The sequence below is a fragment of the Podarcis melisellensis genome (genome assembly GCF_964234715.1).
Source record: "Podarcis melisellensis genome assembly, chromosome: 1".
Taxonomy (NCBI): Eukaryota; Metazoa; Chordata; class Lepidosauria; order Squamata; family Lacertidae; genus Podarcis; species Podarcis melisellensis.
Genome location: NC_138528.1, coordinates 75,163,131 through 75,182,530, shown reverse-complemented (window position 1 = coordinate 75,182,530; position 19,400 = coordinate 75,163,131). Strand labels below are relative to the sequence as shown.

General features: G+C 44.3%; 1 protein-coding gene across 4 annotated transcripts in view; it reads left to right on the top strand.

The window, feature by feature from the left end:
- AP2A2 (adaptor related protein complex 2 subunit alpha 2) overlaps positions 1 to 19,400 on the top strand; it is a 63,104-nt gene that overhangs the window by 30,430 nt on the left and 13,274 nt on the right. For 2 of the 4 annotated variants that reach the window (XM_081922633.1, XM_081922635.1), the window contains exons 6-15: positions 1,953 to 2,054; positions 4,947 to 5,055; positions 5,531 to 5,678; positions 11,207 to 11,375; positions 13,035 to 13,172; positions 13,775 to 13,957; positions 16,470 to 16,567; positions 17,161 to 17,392; positions 17,783 to 17,956; positions 19,211 to 19,374. In XM_081922633.1, the coding sequence (XP_081778759.1) occupies positions 1,953 to 2,054; positions 4,947 to 5,055; positions 5,531 to 5,678; positions 11,207 to 11,375; positions 13,035 to 13,172; positions 13,775 to 13,957; positions 16,470 to 16,567; positions 17,161 to 17,392; positions 17,783 to 17,956; positions 19,211 to 19,374 (1,517 nt within the window). Of the gene's footprint in view, positions 1 to 1,952; positions 2,055 to 4,946; positions 5,056 to 5,527; positions 5,679 to 11,206; positions 11,376 to 13,034; positions 13,173 to 13,774; positions 13,958 to 16,469; positions 16,568 to 17,160; positions 17,393 to 17,782; positions 17,957 to 19,210; positions 19,375 to 19,400 lie in introns of all 4 variants that reach the window. The other 2 variants (XM_081922632.1, XM_081922634.1) reach the window with 1 other exon arrangement.

Here is a 19,400-nt window from a genome sequence, read left to right as displayed (position 1 = left end):
TGGCAGGGCATGCATAGCCTTTTGTAAGAGGACATTGGGATCCTGAGATTGTAGTTTGCCTTATTTTAGTCCATTATTGCAGGCTACAGAAGATACACATCTGCTTTTAAAAAACAATTTTACTGGGGGAAAAAGAAAATTATATAATCCAGAGAACTGTTGCATGAATCAATATGTGTATATATATTTTAAATTAATTGGTCATTTCAGAGTCTCTTTCTCCCTGCCCCCTCCTGCAATATCACCCAAGCCTAATAAATAGTATACAGTATGGGTTGCCAATATGGCGCTAGTGGATGCAATGACCCCTTTGAAGTCTTCTGAGCACCTTCTCACTGCTGCCTTGGTGGTGAAGGCGGTCACCTTTTTCTCCCTTGGCAAAGCACCTCGAGTTGAAGGAGGAAGCTGGAAGAATGACACACTTTCCCACTTCCCTTTTCCAGTTCTATGAACTTTTCAAGGTTCCGATGAAATCTCCTCCAAGATCAAATTGTGTGTGTGCATGCACTTTCTTTCCTTTCCTGTTGGGGCTAACCCAAAGGAAGGGGGAGAAGTGACCAGAAGAGATGGTGTCCAAGACACCCCCAAATGCAAATGTGCCCATGGACTTTTAATTGGTTGGCAATCCCTGGTATACAGAAACAAGATATGCAGGGAAGAGGAAAGTCCTAACCATACCATACCATACCATACCATACCATACCATACCACGTAAATCCTAAAATGGAAATAAGGGATAGCTGGGTAAGAGTAGCCAGGTGACTGGGGGGAAAATGGATTAGGCCATACTAGGAAAAACACAATATACTTGTCAGAAGTCATATCCCAGTTTTTTTTATATAAATTACATTAATAAAACATCTAAATACATTACAATGGTACCTCGGGTTACCTACACTTCAGGTTACATATGCTTCAGGTTACAGACTCCGCTAACCCAGAAATAGTACCTCAGGTTAAGAACTTTGCTTCAGGATGAGAACAGAAATCGTGCTCCGGCAGCAGGAGGCCCCATTAGCTAAAGTGGTGCTTCAGGTTAAGAACAGTTTCAGGTTAAGAACGAACCTCCAGAACGAATTAAGTACTTAACCTGAGGTACCACTGTAATACAGTTGGTCCGTTTTGAGCCAAATAAAGGATTGAATCATTTTTGAAGCAGAAGAGTAGAAAGCTTTTATGCTGCCAGTAGATGCCTAAGGGCCAAACAAGGCATGATGTGGACAGTCTATGAGCAGCGTCTCCCACAGCTTTCTTTTCTTTCTTTTCTTTTCCTTTCTCTCTTTGCAGCTTTGGGGGAAATTAGATTGAGATCATGACATGATGGCAGGCTGGGGGAAGGTAACTTCTCCCGTTCTGGTCTAAATCCCACTCCAAGCTGCTACTTTTTCTGTAGGGGGAAATACAAATTCTGTAGGGGGAAATACGGTACAAAGACTAGCTCTGATCTCATGATCTTGTTCCCCTGTGGCGTTATTGGTGCTTGGAAAAGAACAAACTGTGGGAGATCCTGTGCATCCAGCTTAATAGGCAATTTGGCTTTAATAATATCCCCGGAAACTGAGAGACCTGTGGATGGGCTTGATGTTGGGGACTTTGGCTCTGGGAAATGGGCCCATCCTCTCACAGTCTGCCATCTTAACTATATTTATTGAAGAGCAACACGTTTCTCTTTTTGATAGAGGTGCTCGCACTCCCGCCAGCAGTTAAGACAATGCCTTCTGGGCTCATGGAGCAAGTACGATGGGAGGATGGCAATAAAACGGGGGTATTTTGGGGTGTGGGGGAGGCTATACCATCTTGGATATTTGCCCTCTTTTGGTTAAAAAGTACAGCCCTGTGGTGTAAAGTATGTGTGGCATAATAAATGAAACTTAATGGTGCTCTTGGTATACAATGCATGTGCTTAGTAATTGGAACGGATTTCAGGGAGCTGTAATCCTGTTTTTCTCCAGGGTGTGGTTACTGCTGCTACAAGTTTGATCACCACTCTGGCACAAAAGAATCCAGATGAATTTAAAACCTCCGTGTCTCTGGCTGTCTCCAGACTCAGCAGGGTAAGCAATTTATTGTTTAGACGCAAGTGCTGGAATGAAACTAGGCTAAAACTAAATTAAGCTGGCTGATTAGATTAACCATCTGGTTTAGCCTCATGGGAAGCTGAAGTGCAGTTGGTATGAGAGCCGTTCTGATAGTTTGACAGGCAGAGTAGCTGAAGGCAAAGAGATGTAATTTGCTGTGCAATATCTCATGCACAGTGATTGTGTTGGGCTGATCCAATCACTTAAAAAAAAATTCTTAGCTGTGCAGGAGATGGCAGATAAACACGCCTGTATAGGTATAGCTGAAATTAAATTGTAAATAATATTTTGAGGCTTTGCAGGCAAAGCCACTCCTTAATTGCAAGAAGTTTGGAAGGCCAGGGTTCCACTTCAGTAGCTACCGGAGCAGGAAGAAAATTATGCTATCTGTGATCAAGGCCTTGTAGTCTTTTTTTTTTTTTTTTGGTAATATAGTTTGGCAATTCCATTCATTGGTGCACTACTGAACAGTCTCAATGACATTATCTGCAACGGTAATCTATTAAAAACGAAAGCTAACTGAAGTTTCAAAGGCCAGATAAGTACAGAAATATTTCCCAGCATATATACCTGTAGCTTTGTCGCAGGTTGTGTTGAGCAATAATGCCTGAGCAATAATGCCTGCTCAACTGTACACTTAAAGGAGTTGCTGCTGGTTGTGATGCCAGTAGCCAAAGATAGGGCTGCTGCCATTGCAGTAGTTCTTAAGATGATAGTTGACCAGTTTTCTGCTGCACATTGTACTTAATTCCTGCAGGGAGCCAGGTCCCGCTGAGGCCTGTTTGCAGGTAGCAAGCTCTTGTTCCGCAAGGCATTCTGCCTAATCAATGCAGGATGGATTCTTGACAGTAGACACTTAGAGATTAGTGGCATGATTGGTTTGCTACTTTGGAAACTTGAACCCCAGCCAGGCTAGCCAAAGATTTTGCTGCCTGAGGTGAAGGACTGGATGATGATCTCACTCCCCCTTCCATCCCAGAATCTGCACACAGAAGTAAGTGGAACTGGCCATTGAATGCCAGCAATGGGGCAATATCCGCCACCACATCTGAGGACAGGAGGACAGCTTAGGGGATGCATGGACACATTGTTGTCATCTAATTTCTGGCTGCCACTCTCCACTCTCCACCCAACATCTGCCAGCTGAGGTGGCTACCTTGCTCTGCCTTATGGTATGGCCAGCCCTCGATTTAAACTTGTTCCAAGACACCTTGGAACAGTGTATGGGAAAGGAGAGGGGATTGTTCTGTCCTGCAAGCCATGCAAAATAGTCTTATGGCTTATTGTTAATCTAAACAGTCCTCAATTTCTCTTGCAGACTGTTATCTTCTTTCCTTTCCTCTTCCTTCTCACCACAATCTCATGGATATTCAGTGTGGACATCCGTTGTTTTCCCCATTTTCCCTAATTTAACATAGAGTATTTTAAAGCTTTCTGTCCAGATTTTTTCTATCCTTCCTGCCCCTCCTGCAGATCTCAAGCACAGTCTTTTATCTGCCCTTCCCTTGAAAAGCATGATGTAATTGAGAATCTGCCGTCCCTCAGCAGAAAGTACAAAAGGCATATTCAAGCACTGTACACTGGTTTGATACAGCTGAGTTTGGGAAAATCTGTCTTGTTGTCTGGTCTAAAAACGTTATCGTTCTAAACTCCTCCTCGCCCAGAACCTCTGCCCAGCTGTATCTGCCTCTGTCAAATTTCCTGTTGTCTTCCCTTGTGGAAATGCTCCCATCATCCTGGCCCATTCATCATTCAGAAGAACAAATTAACAGCCTTCCTGAGTCAACCCAGCCTCCTGCAATAGAGATTTGTTGGGGTTGCTTGCTGAGGGCGTATATGATCACACAGAGCTGTAATGGAGAGCTTGCAGCTACAGTCTCTGACTTCCTGCTTTGAGTTGTTGGTCTGTCCTCAGACAAGTAATTGGCAATCACTGATAATCTCTCTTGTGCTGCCAGGTTCCTCCCCACTCCCGTTAAATTGCTATTGAAATAGGAAGTTGAAGTTTATGTTGTTGTTGTTGTTTAGTCGTTTAGTCGTGTCCGACTCTTCGTGACCCCATGGACCAGAGAACGCCAGGCACCTCTGTCCTCCACTGCCTCCCGCAGTTTGGTCAAACTCATGCTGGTAACCTCGAAAACACTATCCAACCATCTCGTCCTCTGCCGTCCCCTTCTCCTTGTGCCCTCCATCTTTCCCAACATCAGGGTCTTCTCCAGGGAGTCTTCTCTTCTCATGAGGTGGCCAAAGTACTGGAGCCTCAGCTTCACAATCTGTCCTTCCAGTGAGCACTCAGGGTTGATTTCCTTCAGTATGGAGAGGTTTGATCTTCTTGCAGTCCATGGGACTCTCAAGAGTCTCCTCCAGCACCATAATTCAAAAGCAGTTTATACAAGTTTATACAAATGATGAATTGTGGCACTTGTGTGCTAATTCCAATCTATTGTTCCTTTGTTCTACTATTATGTGAACTAGTTGTTGTTATGATGTAACTAACCAGCAACTACTGGTGATACGTTCATGTTCTGCTTGCAAGCTGCCCATGGGAATCTGGTTGAGAAGAGGATGCTAGACAAGATGGGGCTTTGGTCTAATCCAGCAGAGCCTTTCTTATGACTCTCCATCTTCTTCCAGCATATTCATGATCTTGCCGATCTCTAGCATATTTCCCCCTCTGTGTTTCTTCTCTAGTGGCTGCTTGCTTGTCTTTGAGCTCCCTGACAAGCCCTCCACATTGCCTTACTCAGTCTTTTCCCTCATGGGCCTTGTCTTGCATTTTTTAAGGTTCAGCATCTTTTTACTATGGCTTATTATTATCTATTAAGCTGGACAAAGCGCCGCAGGAAAATAACAGTTCTTGTCTTGCAGATTGTGACGTCTGCATCGACTGATCTCCAGGATTATACCTATTACTTTGTTCCAGCGCCGTGGTTATCTGTGAAGCTTCTAAGGCTGCTGCAGTGCTACCCACCTCCAGGTAAAGTCATTGCAATCACTCTGCTTTCACACTTTGCTTACACAGGAGAGAAGCCATTTGCACTAAAACAGCACATGTTTGCAGAAAGAGAGAGAGGGGGGGTTCAAATAATGAACCCCACTGCTAAGTCTGCTGCAGGCATAATATTCCCAGTATTTCTAACTATGGTTTCAATCTAATTATCTAATTATGTTGAAACCATGAGCAAATGTTCTGGCAACACCATAATCAAATCAAACTTGATAACCCATTTAGTGGTCTTTGGTTTAATTTTCGGTACTTGGCTCTTTCAGATCAGTGATTCTGTAATGATGGAAGGATAAACAACTAACTTTGCAGAACCAAAATGCTAGTGCATATGCAGCTTTCTGAAACTGGAGAAACAATGCCATCTAATGGGCATTTAATGGTTTGATAGTAAAGGCTGTAAAAATTGCCTGGTGATCTTGCCTAACCGTTCTATTTCTCCCAGAAGATCCTTCAGCAAGAGGTCGTCTCACCGAGTGTCTGGAAACTATTCTTAACAAAGCTCAAGAACCTCCAAAATCCAAGAAAGTACAGCATTCAAATGCGAAGAATGCAGTGCTATTTGAGGCAATTAGTTTAATTATCCACCATGATAGGTAAGTTTGGCATTCATAATGCATGACTGGCAGTAACAGTTTGAGATGTGAGCATCAGTTCTATTGTCCTAAATTTGTGGTTTCTGAGAAAGTATATACTAATTTTGTATTCTTCTGTTCTCTGAAAGAGGGTACAGTATGTACTTTTTCCACAGTCGTTCTGGCAAATGTCTGAGCAGCTCCTGAGTGAAAAACAATTATGGGAGTAGTTTTTGTTCTGGACTTTAGCATTACCCATGTATTGTAAATTTGTAACCTTGCTAAATGTACTATTGAAGTCCTTCCTCACTTTAAGACCATTTAAAAACTTACGACTGAGAGTTGCTTTGCCCAACTAAACAGGATACAGTGGTACCTCGCAAGACGAAATTAATTCGTTCTGCGAGTTTTTGCATCTTGCGAATTTTTCGTCTTGCGAAGCACGGATTCCCTGGGTATTAACGGTTTTAAGAAAAAGGAAACAAACTTGCAAGACGTTTTCGTCTTGCGAAGCAAGCCCATAGGGAAATTCGTCTTGCGAAGCAACTCAAAAAACAAAAAACTCTTTCGTCTTGCGAGTTTTTCGTCTTACGAGGAATTCGTCTTGCGAGGTACCTATGTACTGGCAGGACCCAGTCAATGTCCCATGCATTTCCTAACAGTGGATTGTGTAGTACATGCACATTGGGGTGGAATTAGAGGCTCCACCCCCCCCCCCAGTAATCCCATCCTCCATCCAAATTGTCCAGTTTTGGAGCTCTACTGGGATAAAATGACTTCTATTGGCCTTTGTTTACCTGATGCCTTCCAAATGTTTTGGCCTACAAGTCCCATCAACCCCAGCCAATATGAGTTATAGCCCAAAGAATCTGGAGGGTGCCAAAGAGGTGAAGGTTGACTTGAGAAGTTTTCAGAGGTAGTGTTTGGTACTATCCTCCTATCCTCCCTCTGCCCTGCCACATATTAAGGATGCACGAGCACCTGATTCCACACGCAAGTCTCCCACACTCTCCTGTTTTAGCCCTGCCTGGGCTTGCCTTTGCTCCTGTGTTGAACAACATGGGAATAAGGAGTTGGGGTACACCAAGTAGCCTAATCCCTGACATTGGATGTGTCCCCCTCCCCTCGATGTCTGCACAATTCCTCTGATGTCAGGGGAGTCGAGGGTTCCAGATTCCGTGAAAGCCTTTGTGCATACAGTTCTATGTACATGGGCCCCCTCCCTGCAGATGTTTGGGCTGTAAGTGCAGACATTGGGGGTGATGTGTACAATGAATTTGACAACAAGCAGACAATCTGAAGATAAATTCAGTGATGTATGTTGCATTCCTTCCCACATGCAGTGCACCACACTGTGTCTTACCTCTTTTAAAAATGGAAAAACACCTTTTTTAAACAAAGAAAGAAAAATAATAGCTATGTTTCATTTTAGTCTCCTTCACTTGAAAGCATGTAAATCTTTGAAACTGGTTAAGAATATACATACACAGACACACACACACACACACACACACACACACACACTACTTAAACCTCCTTGCTGCCACTGGAATAGCACAACTGAGAACATTGTTTTATAATCTGGTTGGGGATTAATTTTAGTATAATTGTTCTGTTTTTGTTTTCTGTTGTTTTATTGGTTCTGTATAGTTTGTATTTTGTTTTTAAGGGGTGGGATCAGGGCTGCTTGGGAGTGGGGCCCCAGCCAACACGATGGCTGGGACAAGTTCCACAGGGGCGGAAGCACTGGGACATCCGATCTCGGTGATCATGGGCAGGAGGCGGAGTTACGCTAAGACCAGACCGTGTCATTACCGAGGAGGCAGGTTTAGTCGTTGTTTGAAGACTATCCCTGCCTCCGGGTCTGGCCTTGACTGGATGGATACTGGAATCAACAGGGGAAACCCACATCACCTGAAGGTGTTGCTGTGTAATGCCAGGTCAATGATGAATAAAACCACTGCCATCCACGACCTGATTGTGGATGGAGGATTTGACCTGGCATGTGTGACAGAGACCTGGTTGGAGGAAGCAGATGGGCCTGTCCTTGCTGCCGTTTGCCCACCGGGTTTCTCTTACGCACAGCAACCCAGGTCATGTGGGCGGGGAGGGGGGGGTTGCAGTGATTTTTAGGAAGTCATTAGTTTGCATCAGGCGTCCTACTGGGAAGACCCAGTTTTCTGAGTGCACGTTCTGGAAGTTGGGCAATAGGGGCAGTACAGGATTCCTTTTGGTGTACCGACCTCCCCGCTGCACCAAGGATTCCCTGTCCGAGCTGCTTCAGGTCGTGGCGGATGTTCTCCTGGAGACACCTAGCTTGGTTGTCCTAGGGGATTTTAACATCCATGCCGACACGACCTTACAAGGGGCCGCTCGGGACTTCGTGGAAAGCATGGCCTCCATGGGGCTGTCCCTGAATAAGTTGGGCCCAACTCATAGTCATGGACATGCCTTAGACCTGGTATTCACCTCTAGTGACGTGGGTGATCTGACACTAAGTAAAAGTGAAACCAAAGAAGTGCCATGGTCAGATCACTTCCTGGTGCAACTGGACTTCTCCGCGACCCTTCCCCTCTGCAGGGAGGTGGGACCAATTCGGATGGTCCGCCCCCGCCACTTAATGGATCCAAATGGTTTCCAGAGAGTGGTAGGGGATGCTTTATCCCATGTTGATGGCCTTTCAGCTGATTCCCTGGTGGCCCGCTGGAATGCGGAGTTAACCAGGGCTATTGACTGTCTGGCTCTGAAGCGCCCTCTCCGATTGCATGGAGCCCGGACAGCCCTGTGGTTTTCTTCGGAGCTGAGGGCAATGAAACAATCGCTGAGACGACTAGAGCGTCGGTGGCAGAAAACTCACTCCGAATCTGACCGGACACAGGTTAGAGCTCAACGTCGAGCCTACCAAGTGGCGATAGCGATGGCGAAGAAGACTTTCTTCACCGCCTCTATTGCATCTGCAGAAAATAGTAGCAGGAGACTCTTTCAGGTGGTCCGCAATTTAACGGAACCACCTTTACCACCGGGGCCTTGTAAAGACCCCAAGATCTCCTGCAACGATTTTGCAAAGTTTTTTGCAGATAAAATCACTCATATTCGGAAGGAGCTAGACACCACCGTGGGAGCAGGGCTGGGGCGGGAGAGTGCTAGAGCCTTGTCTGGTCAAGTTGCATGGAATCAGTTTCAATCCGTTACCCCCGAGGATGTGGACAGGCTGCTTGGACGCGTGAAACCAGCCACCTGTCCCCTTGATCCTTGCCCATCCTGGCTAATAAAAGCAAGCCGGGAAGGGCTGGGCGATGGGCTCTGCGGGGTGGTGAATGCTTCCCTCTGTGAGGGAACATTCCCAGATCCGCTGAAAGAGGCGGTCGTTAAACCGCTTCTTAAAAAACCATCTTTAGACCCGGCCAGTATGGCCAACTATCGCCCAGTCTCAAATCTTCCATTCTTGGGCAAGGTGATTGAGCGTGTGGTTGCTGAACAACTCCAGGCACGCCTGGAGGATGCGGACCATTTGGATCCCTTCCCTTCCCTTCAGGCCTCATCATGGGACTGAAACTGCCTTGGTCGCACTGGTTGATGATCTCCGGCGAGCTAGGGACAAAGGTGAGAGTTGTTTCCTAGTTCTGCTGGATCTCTCAGCGGCCTTTGATACAATCGACCATAACATCCTTCTGGACCGTCTAGAGGGGTTGGGAGCTGGGGGCACTGTTATACAGTGGTTTTGCTCCTTCCTCCTGGGCCGTGTTCAGAAAATGGTGGTGGGGGATGAGTGTTCAGACCCTTGGGCCCTCACTTGTGGGGTACCTCAGGGTTCCGTCCTCTCCCCCATGCTTTTTAACATCTATATGAAGCCGCTGGGAGAGATCATCAGGGGGTTTGGACTGGGTGTCCATCAATATGCAGATGATACCCAGCTCTACCTCTCTTTCAAATCAGAACCAGTGAAGGCGGTGAAGGTCCTGTGTGAGTGCCTGGAGGCGGTTGGAGGATGGATGGCGGCTAATGGATTGAGGCTGAATCCTAACAAGACAGAAGTACTGTTTTTGGGGGACAGGGGGCGGGCAGGTGTGGAGGACTCCCTGGTCCTGAATAGGGTAACTGTGCCCCTGAAGGACCAGGTGCGTAGCCTGGGAGTCATTTTGGACTCACAGCTGTCCATGGAGGCGCAGGTCAATTCTGTATCCAGGGCAGCTGTCTACCAACTCCACCTGGTACGCAGGCTGAGACCCTACCTGCCCGCGGACTGTCTCGCCAGAGTGGTGCAGGCTCTAGTTATCTCCCGCTTGGACTACTGCAATGCGCTCTACGTGGGGCTACCTTTGAAGGTGACTCGGAAACTACAGCTAATCCAGAATGCGGCAGCTAGACTGGTGACTGGGGGCAGCCGCCGAGACCACATAACACCGGTCTTGAAAGACCTACATTGGCTCCCAGTACGTTTCCGAGCACAATTCAAAGTGTTGGTGTTGACCTTTAAAGCCCTAAACGGCCTCGGCCCAGTATACCTGAAGGAGCGTCTCCACCCCCATCGTTCTGCCCGGACGCTGAGGTCCAGTGCCGAGGGCCTTCTGGCGGTTCCCTCATTGCGAGAAGCAAAGCTACAGGGAACCAGGCAGAGGGCCTTTTCGGTAGTGGCGCCCGCCCTGTGGAACGCCCTCCCATCAGATGTCAAAACGATAAACAACTACTTGACATTCAGAAGACATCTTAAGGCAGCCCTGTTCAGGGAAGTTTTTAATGTATGATATTTTAGTGTTTTCTGGTTTCTATGGAAGCCGCCCAGAGTGGCTGGGGAAACCCAGCCAGATGGGCGGGGTACAAATAATAATAAATAATAATAATAATAATAATAATAATAATAATAATAATTATTATTATTATTATTATTATTATTATTATTATTATTATTATTATTATTATCTGCTACAAGCATTTGTTTTATATTCTTGGCTAAAATCTATGGTATGCACTATGCAACCTATTCCCCCTTGCAGACTGTTAGTTGTATAGTTTGGCTTTATTCCTCTGTTAATGGGGAGAGGTTGCTTCCTATGCTGCTGTAGGTAACATACGATGTGAGACGGGCTGATGTTACTACTTCAACCAAAGGCTGAAATCCCTCGATGCAGGACGGCTCTCTTCCAGTCACAGTATTCTTGGCCCCTCCCACATCGTTGCATCAATTACACATTTCAGGAGCCGTGTGAGAGGTCACTATGCCTTCCCTCTATTATAAGAACTGTACCTGAGGCCACCATTGTGTTATCAGGACACGGCAGGATCCCAGACTCTGCAAAGCTCCTGATAAGCTTCCAGCTTTTAAAATAGAATCTTAATTACCTAAAATAGAATTTTAATTACTTCCTGCAATATGTAGCTGTGCTGCTACTAACCCTCCAAAAGGTATTAGCTGCAGTTTTGAAGCTCCTGTAGTGAAGGTACCTCTTGGTACCTAACTCTTATTAATGTTTTCCTCGATGCACTTTCCTCACCCAAATTCTGTCTTTTCTTTTTCTTTTTTACCTTTCCACACACTCTCTTCTGCCTAGTGAGCCAAACCTGCTTGTCCGTGCCTGTAATCAGTTAGGCCAGTTCTTGCAGCACCGGGAAACTAATCTTCGGTACCTAGCACTGGAAAGCATGTGCACGCTTGCAAGCTCTGAGTTTTCACACGAGGCCGTGAAAACGCACATAGAAACAGTTATCAATGCACTGAAGGTAACTATTGGATCTGTGTATTTACCTGAAATTTGGAGTTGATTTTTTAAAAACAAAGCAAAACCAAACCATGTATCTGTGTGGGCTTGTTGCTTTGCATTCCAAGAGCAGCAAGTTCTCCAGAGTTTTATTCATGCAATAAAAAGGATGTGGAGTGGTCTCTTCGTTGGAAGCTCTTTAAAACGTAATGAACGGTAAAGAGAGGCTTCACATCCATCAGTGGGCCTGTGCTTGAACGGCAGCCTGAATCACGTGCCACTGTCCTGGGATTTAACATGTTGAACAAGGGAGTGTTGGTTAGAAGGACAGAGGGCAATTGAGGGGAATGACGATGCCTCTGAGGATGCTGGAGGTGAGGAGGATACCAGAGAAAAGCACCTAGCTGAAGAGAAAGAACGGATTAAGGTTTCTACTGAAGGATGCTTAATTTTCTTTCTCTGTTTTCCTCCCAAATGACTGACTATCGCCATGCAGCTAGAGCTGGACTTGGCTTTAACCTCTTGCCCTTGCCACTAAAATTAATGTACAGCAACCCTGGGAGGGGACCACCATCCCACAGGGAAGAAACCCAATACAGTAGTTGGTGGGTCTCACCACTACCCACTACCTCCTGTATCTGGATCCTTGTTCTTTTCTGACCCGTTCCTTCCTGCAGTTCATGGTGCCCTTGGATGCATCAACGTCAACACAGTCTAGTTCTTAATACTATCTAGTCAAAGTATAAAGCAGGGGCCACCAATCTTTTGGGGGTCCATGATATCATTTAGATTTTTGAGCAAGTGCTGCGGATGCCACCCACGCTGCTCACTTATCGTTTCTGTCTCCCAGATTAGCTCCTCCCCATGAGTAAGAAAGTTTCCGTGCATGCAATTCTTTTTGCTTTTCCAAGGGATCTGGGTAAAAGTTGGATCCTGTAGAATTCATCTGGACCATAAAAAGCATATAGAGCTGGAAGAGGAAGTAGGGTAGAGTGTCAACACTTCTACCTCCTTCCCTTAGATCTCAGCACCCACCTTCTGACAAATATGTGACAAGCTACTCTCTCCACTTCATGACCAATGGGGCTCAGAGGCTTTGTGGGCACCAGGGAGAGACCCCAGAGGGACCCTAGATTGAGCTACTAGCCATTGCCCCAGGGGTGGAGAACATGTAGCCTTCCGTATGTTGCTGAACTAAAAACTCCCATGAGACCCAGCCAGCATTTGAGAGACATCAAGCTCCCCAACTCTGCATTACTGCTGCTTTTCTTGCATAGTTTGTTGGCCCCCCTACTGAGGAGTCTTGTGTGGGTACAACCGGGGGTGGGGTGGGGTGGGGTGAATGCCTTGGTGTCATTCATTACATGGTTATCCTTCCCTTGATCCAGGACTCTTAATTAGTAATATTTAATAAATAATCATTCCACTTAAAATTGTTTTCCTGGCTTTGACCCCAAATGGGATGAAGCCAAGTATCTTGTTTTTTGTTATAAATGCTGTTTAGGGTTATTAACTTTGAAACAAATGCCGCCTGGTACTGATTCTAGGTGCAATTCAGGCGCTAGTATTTGTAGCGTGGGCACTGCGATAGTCTGCTTAAAAATTTGGACACGTCTTAATTGTTGTTTCCCCAAATCTCTCCCTTTGTGTTGATCTTTTACCATTATGATGTCCTTTGCAGACAGAGAGGGATGTAAGTGTGCGACAAAGAGCGGTGGACCTCCTGTATGCTATGTGTGACAGAAGCAATGCCCAGCAAATTGTAGCTGAAATGCTGAATTACCTGGAAACTGCTGATTATTCTATTAGAGAAGAAATTGTAAGTAATAATAATAATAATAATAATAATAATAATAATCGTCATCATCTGAGCTGTCTTCACCGTTGAGTGCTGCTATAAATTTAGAGCTGCAAGATGACATCAACCTTTGCTAAGCTAAACATAGCATCTGACAATTTCAATGTGACTACTGTGTACAAATGCTAATTCCAGTAGATGGTCACCTTTGTGCTGACTTCTAGAGGAGTAGCCATAATAAATTTATTTTAAGGTTCCACAGGTGACAATCTTTTGGTTGCTCTTTAAAGTAGATGGCAGAATTTCTTGCACTGCGTTTATTAAACTGTATATGATCAGTCTAATCACAGTAAAATGTGCTTTGCTTTTACTTCAGTTGATCCTAAAATATATTGTCTCTGGATCACCCTTTTACATTTGTTTAAGGTATTAATCAATATTGGATACGTTGTATACTAAGGAGGGTATTTATACTAACTAGTTTGGATGAATTGAGAGATGTAGGAACAGTGGTGCGTTTAGTTTTCCTTTATTTTTTTTTAATGGATAGGTATTAAATGCTGTAGAAATTCATTGTTTGAATGAAGTTGCTTCATAAGTTGGTGTTGTGTATGTTTGCTCAGGTGCTGAAGGTTGCGATTTTAGCTGAGAAATATGCAGTGGACTACACTTGGTATGTGGACACCATCTTGAATTTGATTCGAATCGCTGGTGACTATGTCAGTGAAGAGGTGTGGTACAGAGTCATCCAGATTGTAATTAACAGAGATGATGTGCAAGGATATGCAGCAAAGACAGTCTTTGAGGTAAGACATAATTATTGTTTGGAAGCCTTTTTCTTCCAGCATCTCACTGTAAACTAGTAATGAAAGCCAAGTGGTAAGGAATAATTCTGGTCCAGGTGGGTGTTTGACTTCTTTCATCATTCCCCTTTGCTGGCATTTTCTATATGCTCTTTTCTTACTTGCTTCTGACACTTCTGCGGTTCTGTAACTTTGCCTTGTCCCTTCCCTTAATTTCATTTTTAGCAATAGACCCACAGGGTATGACTTTTTCATTGTACTAATGGTGTATTACTTACATGGAGAAATCCTTGTCTCAATGAAAATAGACATGAAGCTAGACTAAAGATTGAATTGGGAAAAGTTTTTGAGGCACTGTGAGGGGGGAGAGAATTGTTCCATGTGAAAATTTGTGTAAACTTCACTCCTTAGTGGATGAGGCAGCGGTTGCCTAGAATGAGGAAGAATGAATGATGGATGATGATGCCAAGGGGCCAATAAACTTCGATAAACTGTCTTGTGAATGCCACAGATAATTACACAATGATTACTGCCTGCACTTCCCTGCATTTTATTTCTGTTAACTACTCTCTTTCTCTTTCTTCTTCTCTCTCTCTTATATATGCTTCTCAGGATAACACTTAATGCATCTGATGAAGGGGTCTGCAGCCCACAAAAGCCTATATGCCATAATAATTTTGCTAGTTTTTTAAAGGTGGCACAAGACTCTTCATTATTTGTAATGTTGCAGCTGGTGCTTTCTCTACATTGCCCAAATATGTTTATATTGAAATACTTTTATTAAAAATGAAATTTAGAAAGACTGGAATAGTCCAGTTCTGAATCCAAGAGATTATAATTGGCTAGTGATGCAAATAACTTTTCTATAAACACCTCAATAGTTTGAAGTAGCACTTGGCCAAAGTGTTGTAGTTATAACTGTTAGGGTGGATGGTCAATAACTGGTGCTGTCTTCCTACCTAGCTGACGTGACCTTTGCACTTGGGTGACTGCTGTCACTTAGGCATGCTGTATCCAGGTTGGGTAATAATCCTTTTAGGGCTCTGGGTACCTGGCCCTCTTTCCCTGTTATGAGCCACTGCTGTCAAGAGTGCATTGTCGTATGCACCCCTGTCCCGCCACCCCTCTCAAAGGCCAGGTTGGCACTTTCTTTCTTCTTGTCAAGATTAACTAGCTGTCTTGCACGAGTTGTGTACTTGGAACTGATCCTCGCTCTGCAGGCTTCTGATAAGACCCCTCTGTTTTGAGCAGCTTTCTGCACAAATTGCACTACTCCCTGACACAATGAGATAAACCTGCCTTGCTGCTAAGAGCTAATCTTCCATCTGTTCCTCTAATCTGTTGTGTTGCGATAGCACGAGCAAAAAATGTTTTGAGCGTGAAAAAGTTATTTGCCATTCTTATTTCTCTTAAGTTAGCCTTAGAGTGGTGACTTTGGAGGAGAGAAGAACTTGGCCATGCCAGAATAATAATAATAAATAATAATAATTAATAATGCAGCATTATATCCTGCTTTGCTGTGATTTGTTTGTTTCAAAAGTTTCTCTGAGAGCTTTGACTGACCAGTACCTAACAAGCACTTTTTAAGGATTTATGTATTATGCTAACTTTTGGAACCTTTTTTAAAAAATGGGATCTTTTCTCTTCCCACCTCCCCTTGCAAATACCTCCTTTGGGGTCTGTTTCTTTTATTTTTCTCTCTTAAAATATATTACTATTTTTAATTAAAGCTGTTAACTCCTTTTGTGATTTCTGGTCAAAAAGCAGGATATACATCTAAGAATGACAACTTTTCCAATACATTGGGCAGGAGTAAAAAGGAGGGCAACTAGTAAACGGATTTTCCTCATTCCATTGTGTTTGTACTTCTTGTACAGATGCAGGAAACTAGCAGTCCACACCACAGAATGGAACAGAACGTTCCTCCTAGAGCGGTAGAAGTTACTTCCATGTTTAAAGCGTTGTTGCAGAGTGCAGGGGAGAGGGAGGACTGCAAACTCTTCTCTCCAGTTCAAGCATATCTTCCCCACATACAGCACAATATCCTCCAAATAATGCCAGCCATTTAGTATCGGTTTGGAAGAGACCAGTAGGTTATTGGATTCAGACTCATAACTTCTTGCCATCCATGTGTGAGTCCAGTTTGCCCCTTCACCTGTGCTATATGCACAATGCTGGACCAATACTCAAATGAAAACCAAGCTGCATGCCAAGGGATCCCAGACTTTCAGTCACTAGCCAGTCCCAGATTATAAGGAAACTCCTTCCAACCCAATGGAGATCAGGCAGGCCTCATGTCTCCCAGCTGGTAATCTTGCTCTAATCAATATCATGTTTCTAGTTGTGACAGTCACTGATGCCCTGGAGGGAAGGGAGAAACCCTATGTAGACACTGCTGTGAGGCACCCACATAAAAATTCAAAAAAATCCTGAATCTTCACCAGCACTAATGTTTTAGGTGCATGCATTTACTGAATCTAGCAACTTTATGATGGGCTTCAAATGTCTTCAACAGGCGCTTCAAGCACCGGCCTGCCATGAGAACCTGGTAAAAGTAGGTGGCTACATCTTGGGAGAGTTTGGAAATCTGATTGCTGGGGATCCAAGATCTAGGTAAAAACACTCTCTTGAACCTGGGGGTGGCAACAAGGAATTAATAACTGTGGCATAATAACTACGCAGCCAATTTTAAAGCAGTCTATCTACAATAATAATGTGTGATCTTTCTGTCATTCTATGCCAGCAAAGTCACTTGCCCAGTATGTCTCCAGAGCTTTTGGCTCTGCCCCTCCTAACTATGTTCCTCTCCTCCCAGGGTGGAGTGGGGGGGCCCTTGAGTCAGGAGTCGCTGATACCCCATTTTTGTCTGACATGGCCCATGGAGAATTTATTAGAATAGCGCTCAATGTGTGCAGAAGGACATGCGGCCGTGAGGAGAGAATGCCATCCTTTGTGTTTAAAGTAACAATTCTGTAAACTAGTGGATGAAATAGGATTCTGAGATCATGACAAGAGAAATTTCATTACTTAAGTACAGTGGTACCTTGGTTCTTGAATTTAATGCGTTCTAGGAGTTCGTTCGACTCCCGAACATTCAAAAACCAAGGTACGGCTTCTGATTGGCTGCAAGTCATTGTCAGCTCGCAGTTTTAATGGTGACTTTGTTCTTGTTCCATTTTCCTCTCTTTTCCTCCCTTCCACCCCAGCCCTTTGATCCAGTTCAACCTGCTGCACTCAAAGTTCCACCTATGCAGTGTTCCAACCAGAGCGCTGCTTCTGTCTACGTACATAAAATTTGTGAATTTATTTCCTGAGATAAAAACAACTATTCAGGATGTGCTGCGCAGTGATAGCCAACTGAAAAATGCTGATGTTGAGCTGCAGCAAAGAGCCGTTGAGTACTTGAGACTCAGTACAATTGCAAGTACTGACATCTTGGTATGTATTCACACGAATGTGAAGTTAATTATTGGCAGCTGTGTCCAGAAATATTGCCCCCCCCTTTTTTACACCAGCCATAATTGTGATTGGTGGGTTTTTTTGGGCGGGGTGAAGGGGGTTGTTAATTGATTGTAGCAAATGGGATAATGTAACATACACCATGTGGGGGTTATACTTGTAAGGCAGAGGTTGGGAAATGTGATCCTCCATGTTGGACTCCTACCAGCCCAGCCAACATGGCCGGTGATCAAGATTGATGGGAATTATAGACTAGTGACAAAAGGAGGGCTAGAGATTCTCCATTCCTCCCTTAAGAAATCACAGTGTTTTTCCTACCTCTTCCAAGTATACATGCTCTGGTCTCTTATGGCTTGTTTTCCCTATAAGGCAACGGTGCTGGAAGAAATGCCCCCATTTCCAGAGAGGGAGTCCTCCATTCTGGCTAAGCTCAAGAAGAAAAAGGGCCCCAACACAGTTACTGACTTGGAAGAGACAAAGAAAGAGAGGAACTCTGATGTGAATGGGAGCACAGAAGCTACTCTTGTAAATGCCAGCACTGTGGTAGGTTGGTTTCAGCAGCGTAACATACCAGTTCTTGAAGCCAGGTTGATTATAAGGGAAATGGAATGTCTGCATATAACCCTAGTGGAGAGGTCTCCTTCCAGACCTTAACTATGCTGGTACCCTGGCAACCAGGAAAGGCCAATTTGGATACACTTCAAAATCCAAATTAATTTGCTTTATGAATGGCTGGGTTAGATATTTTCTCAGTCGTTTTTCTATACATTTTGGTCATGCCATGCCACTGGCTCTTATATTTAGATCTCTTATATTGAGATCTAAACCCCAGAACAACTTGGGTCAGGGTTACCTTGCGACTGCCTGGGCCCGAATATCTTACGTCAATCACTGATACCATCTGAAAAATCACAGTTAGTTTTCCCTTGTGTTTCGGAAGCCCAATTGGCTTTAACTAGAAGTCAGGCAGGCTTCCAGTCCCATGCTGTGGAATATTTTTCCAGCAGAAATACAATAGGTAGCCTCAATGCTAGCCTCCAGGTGTCTCTTGAAGACTTATTTGCGTCAACAGGCCTGTTCCATGGTTTAAGCTTTTCAGATGAGTGGGCCATTTTTATCATCATTTTTATTTTTTAAAATGGTATTTTATATATATTTTTATAAACCTTGTTGTACACTACCCTGAGATTTTATATAAGAGGGTGGTCTATAAATATTTTTATAAATATAAATATTATACGTACACAGAGAGGTGGGCCTTATTCCCAGTCTAACAATGTATCCATGTTGATTTAATGGAGTGACACTGGGCTATTCTTGATGAGGTGGCTTTTGGTCACAGGTACTCCTGTTAATCTCTCTGGGACTAAAAATCAAAATGTAAGAAGCCTGTGAGTTTACTCCTCAGAGGAAAAGTATACTGAAAATCCAGGAGTGGGTTGCGAGAGACACAGCAACATGCCAGGCTTCCTCTTCTTATGACTTCATTTACAACCTCCTCAGCAAGTTCCTTTCCCCTTTAGATCTTATACCTGTGATAACTGCTCGTCTGCTCACGTTTTCATGCCGTGTTACTGCTCAAATTGATTTGCTGTCTCCTTTTCTGATAACGTTAAATGCTTTGTGGGTCAAGGAACGGGATGTTATTGCGAAAACAAATTAATGTGATGAACGACACAATTTTCTTAATGAAAGAACTTAACGTTGGCTGAGGAAAGTGAGCTGGGGCCTTGGCCCGGTTTGTATCTTATCAGCAGACATGCTTTAATCACAGAACTTTCCTGTTGTCTCTTACAGTCTACTCCATCTCCTTCAGCAGACCTTTTAGGACTTGGCACAGCCCCCACGACAAACTCTGTTCCGGCCCCAGCATCTAGTGGCAGTTTATTGGTAGATGTGTTTTCGGACACCGCTGCAGCTCCCGCATCTCTAGCTCCAGGTTCTGAAGATAACTTTGCAAGGTACATAATAAATCAAAGCATTATAG